The 5,000-nt window shown below is 43.3% G+C and overlaps 2 protein-coding genes across 6 annotated transcripts in view; both read left to right on the top strand.

Annotated features, from left to right (window-relative positions):
* Positions 1-5,000, top strand: part of LOC118380674 (nectin-1-like) — a 154,090-nt gene that overhangs the window by 102,585 nt on the left and 46,505 nt on the right. The gene's annotated exons all lie outside the window — the stretch shown is intronic.
* The window catches only part of LOC127918117 (uncharacterized), a 2,432-nt gene continuing 1,040 nt past the window's right edge, over positions 3,609-5,000 (top strand). Inside the window, exons 1-3 of one of the 5 annotated variants that reach the window (XR_008098902.1) lie at positions 3,609-4,455; positions 4,528-4,707; positions 4,924-5,000. The exon at positions 4,924-5,000 is cut by the window's right edge and continues 1,040 nt beyond it. Coding sequence is in view for 1 of the 5 variants with exons in the window: in XM_052501356.1 (XP_052357316.1) it covers positions 4,152-4,707; positions 4,924-5,000 (633 nt within the window). In the remaining 4 variants the exon portion in view is untranslated. Of the gene's footprint in view, positions 4,744-4,923 lie in introns of all 5 variants that reach the window. The other 4 variants (XR_008098905.1, XR_008098903.1, XR_008098904.1 and 1 more) reach the window with 4 other exon arrangements.

Here is a 5,000-nt window from a genome sequence, read left to right as displayed (position 1 = left end):
ACCCAGTTTATAATGGCAATAAGGCACCCAGTTTATAATGGCACCCAGTTTATAATGGCAATAAGGCACCCAGTTTATAATGGCACCCAGTTTATAATGGCAATAAGGCACCCAGTTTATAATGGCAATAAGGCACCCAGTTTATAATGGCACCCAGTTTATAATGGCAATAAGGCACCCAGTTTATAATGGCACCCAGTTTATAATGGCAATAAGGCACCCAGTTTATAATGGCAATAAGGCACCCAGTTTATAATGGCACCCAGTTTATAATGGCAATAAGGCACCCAGTTTATAATGGCATCCAGTTTATAATGGCAATAAGGCACCCAGTTTATAATGGCATCCAGTTTATAATGGCAATAAGGCACCCAGTTTATAATGGCACCCAGTTTCTAATGGCAATAAGGCACCCAATAAGGCACCCAGTTTATAATGGCACACCCAGTTTCTTTATAATGGCAATAAGGCACCCAGTTTATAATGGCACCCAGTTTATAATGGCAATAAGGCACCCAGTTTATAATGGCAATAAGGCACCCAGTTTATAATGGGTTTGTGTCTGTTAAATGACTCACTACTGTTTATAATGGCTCTGGCAATAAGGCACAGTTTATAATGAGTTTATAATGGCTAAGTTTATAATGACTCACTACTGTAGTGGCTCTGGATCAGAGAGTCTGCTAAATGACTCACTACTGTAGTGACTCTGGATCAGAGAGTCTGATAAATGACTCTCTCTCTCTGTCTCTCTGTTTCTCTCTCTGTCTCTCTGTTTCTCTCTCTGTCTCTCTCTCTCTCTGTTTCTCTCTCTGTCTCTCTCTCTCTGTGTCTCTCTTTCTCTCTCTCTCTCTCTGTGTTTCTCTCTCTCTCTCTGTGTCTCTCTCTGTCTCTCTCTCTCTCTCTCTCTCTCTCTCTCTCTCTCTGTTTCTCTCTCTCTCTATCTCTCTCTCTGTTTCTCTCTCTCTCTCTCTCCCTCTCTCTGTTTCTCTCTCTCTCCCTCTCTCTGTTTCTCTCTCTCTCTCTCTCTCTGTTTATCTCTCAATTCAATTCAAGGGGCTTTATTGGCATGGGAAACATGTGTATTATCTCTCTCTCTCTCTGTCTCTCTCTCTCTCTCTCTCTCTCTCTCTCTCTCTCTCTCTCTCTCTCTCTCTCTCTCTCTCTCTCTCTCTCTCTCTCTCTCTCTCTCTCTCTCTCTCTCTCTCTCTCTCTCTCTCTCTCTCTATCAATTCAATTCAATTCAAGGGCTTTATTGGCATGGGAAACATGTGTTAACATTGCCAAAGCAAGTGGGGTAGACAACATACAAAGTGAATATATAAAGTGAAAAACAACAACAATTAACAGTAAACATTACACATACAACAGTTTCAAAACAGTAAAGACATTACAAATGTCATATTATATATATATATATATATATAAATATATATATATATATATATATACACAATGTACAAATAATTAAAGGACACAAGATAAAATAAATAAGCATAAATATGGGTTGTATTTACAATGGTGTTTGTTCTTCACTGGTTGCCCTTTTCTCGTGGCAACAGGTCACAAATCTTGCTGCTGTGATGGCACACTGTGGAATTTCACCCAGTAGGTATGGGAGTTTTTCAAAATTGGATATGTTTTCGAATTCTTTGTGGATCTGTGTGATCTGGGGAAATATGTCTCTCTAATATGGTCATACATTGGGCAGGAGGTTAGGAAGTGCAGCTCAGTTTCCACTTCATTTTGTGGGCAGTGAGCACATAGCCTGTCTTCTCTTGAGAGCCATGTCTGCCTACGGCGGCCTTTCTCAATAGCAAGGCTATGCTCACTGAGTCTGTACATAGTCAAAGCTTTCCTTAATTTTGGGTCAGTCACAGTGGTCAGGTATTCTGCCGCTGTGTACTCTCTGTGTAGGGCCAAATAGCATTCTAGTTTGCTCTGTTTTTTGTTAATTCTTTCCAATGTGTTAAGTAATTATCTTTTTGTTTTCTCATGATTTGGTTGGGTCTAATTGTGCTGTTGTCCTGGGGCTCTGTAGGGTGTGTTTGTGTTTGTGAACAGAGCCCCAGGACCAGCTTGCTTAGGGGACTATTCGCCAGGTTCATCTCTCTGTTTGTGATGGCTTTGTTATGGAAGGTTTGTGAATCACTTCCTTTTAGGTGGTTGTAGAATTTAATGGCTCTTTTCTGGATTTTGATAATTAGTGGGTATCGTCCTAATTCTGCTCTGCATGCATTATTTGGTGTTTTACGTTGTACACGGAGGATATTTTTGCAGAATTCTGCGTGCAGAGTCTCAATTTGGTGTTTGTCCCATTTTGTGAAGTCTTGGTTGGTGAGCGGACCCCAGACCTCACAACCATAAAGGGCAATGGGCTCTATGACTGATTCAAGTATTTTTAGCCAAATCAAAAGGTATGTTGAAATTTATGTTTCTTTTGATGGCATAGAATGCCCTTCTTGCCTTGTCTCTCAGATCGTTCACACCTTTGTGGAAGTTACCTGTGGCGCTGATGTTTAGGCCAAGGTATGTATAGTTTTTTGTGTGCTCTAGGGCAACAGTGTCGAGATGGAATTTGTATTTGTGGTCCTGGTGACTCGACCTTTTTTGGAACACTATTATTTTGGTCTTACTGAGATTTACTGTCAGGGCCCAGGTCTGACAGAATCTGTGCATAAGATCTAGGTGCTGCTGTAGGCCCTCCTTGGTTGGTGACAGAAGCACCAGATCATCAGCAAACAGCAGACATTTGACTTCGGATTCTAGCAGGGGGTGTAGTAGGGTGAGGCCGGGTGCTGCAGACTTTTCTAGTGCCCGCGCCAGTTCGTTGATATATATGTTGAAGAGGGTGGGGCTTAAGCTGCATCCCTGTCTAACCCCACGACCCTGTGTGAAGAAATGTGTGTGTTTTTTGCCAATTTTAACCGCACACTTGTTGTTTGTGTACATGGATTTTATAATGTCATATGTTTTACCCCCAACACCACTTTCCATCAGTTTGTATAGCAGACCCTCATGCCAAATTGAGTCGAAGGCTTTTTTGAAATCAACAAAGCATGAGAAGACTTTGCCTTTGTTTTGGTTTGTTTGGTTGTCAATTAAGGTGTGCAGGGTGAATACATGGTCTGTTGTACGGTAATTTGGTAAAAAGCCAATTTGACATTTGCTCAAGCCAATTTGACATTTGCTCAGTACATTGTTTTCATGTCTATCTCTCTCTCTCTCTCTCTCTCTCTCTCTCTCTCTCTCTCTCTCTATCTCTCTCTCTCTCTCTGTCTCTATCTCTCTCTCTCTCTCTCTCTCTCTCTCTCTCTCTCTCTCTCTCTATCTCTATCTCTCTCTCTCTCTATCTCTCTCTCTCTCTCTCTCTCTCTCTCTCTCTCTATCTCTCTCTCTCTCTGTCTCTATCTCTATCTCTATCTCTCTCTCTCTCTCTCTCTCTCTCTCTCTCTCTCTCTCTCTCTCTATCTCTCTCTCTCTCTCTCTCTCTCTTTCTCTCTCTCTCTCTTCTCCATCACTCTCTTTTTCTCTCTCTCTCTCTTTCTCCATCACTCTCTCATTCTCTGTCTCTCTGTATCTCTCTCACTTTCTCTCACAGGGTTTGTTTGAAGAGAACAAAAAGAATGTGTAAGTCGTGCCCATAAAATATCTCCAATATGAAACCCTTCCTTCCTTCCAACCCCCTGTACCACTTCAACAAGTCAGAGACAGCCTAGAACATCTAGAAAATACCATACAGCGTTTCAATCGGTGACGTCACTCGCTCTGAGACCTTGAAGTAGTAGTTCCCCTTTGCTCTGCAAGGGCCGCGGCTTTTGTGGAGCGAAGGGTAACGATGCTTCGTGGGTGACTGTTGTTGATGTGTGCAGAGGGTCCCTGGTTGGCGCCCGGGTATGGGCGAGGGGACGGTCTAAAGTTATACTCTGAAGGGAATATGGTGACATTTTGTTTGCCCTGTGGCATTATGAATCGCAAACAATTAATGATTATATTATTTTCAATGATGTTATATATTGTATATCCTTAAAGAGATTCTCCACTACTCTTGTATACTTTGTGCACTTAGTTCTGAAAGTAGTTCTCATGAGCCAAAAGTGGTCCCCGAAACTGCTGATCATGTTTAATATCTTTAGTCTGTTCCTATTTAGATGTTACTAGTTCTAGGTGACAGGAAGCAGTCCTCTGGGGAAAGGGTTCTAGGTGACAGGAAGCAGTCCTCTGGGGAAAGAGTTCTAAGTGACAGGAAGCAGTCCTCTGGGGAAAGAGTTCTAGGTGACAGGAAGCAGTCCTCTGGGGAAAGAGTTCTAAGTGACAGGAAGCAGTCCTCTGGGGAAAGAGTTCTAAGTGACAGGAAGCAGTCCTCTGGGGAAAGAGTTCTAAGTGACAGGAAGCAGTCCTCTGGGGAAAGAGTTCTAAGTGACAGGAAGCAGTCCTCTGGGGAAAGAGTTCTAAGTGACAGGAAGCAGTCCTCTGGGGAAAGAGTTCTAGGTGACAGGAAGCAGTCCTCTGGGGAAAGAGTTCTAGGTGACAGGAAGCAGTCCTCTGGGGAAAGAGTTCTAAGTGACAGGAAGCAGTCCTCTGGGGAAAGAGTTCTAGGTGACAGGAAGCAGTCCTCTGGGGAAAGAGTTCTAGGTGACAGGAAGCAGTCCTCTGGGGAAAGAGTTCTAAGTGACAGGAAGCAGTCCTCTGGGGAAAGAGTTCTAAGTGACAGGAAGCAGTCCTCTGGGGAAAGAGTTCTAGGTGACAGGAAGCAGTCCTCTGGGGAAAGAGTTCTAGGTGACAGGAAGCAGTCCTCTGGGGAAAGAGTTCTAGGTGACAGGAAGCAGTCCTCTGGGGAAAGAGTTCTAAGTGACAGGAAGCAGTCCTCTGGGGAAAGAGTTCTAAGTGACAGGAAACAGTCCTCTGGGGAAAGAGTTCTAGGTGACAGGAAGCAGTCCTCTGGGGAAAGAGTTCTAAGTGACAGGAAGCAGTCCTCTGGGGAAAGAGTTCTAAGTGAC

Source organism: Oncorhynchus keta, unplaced genomic scaffold (assembly GCF_023373465.1).
Source record: "Oncorhynchus keta strain PuntledgeMale-10-30-2019 unplaced genomic scaffold, Oket_V2 Un_contig_1320_pilon_pilon, whole genome shotgun sequence".
NCBI classification, from domain to species: Eukaryota; Metazoa; Chordata; class Actinopteri; order Salmoniformes; family Salmonidae; genus Oncorhynchus; species Oncorhynchus keta.
Note: the sequence above shows the minus strand (reverse complement) of the source record. Positions and strands in the feature narration are given on the sequence as shown.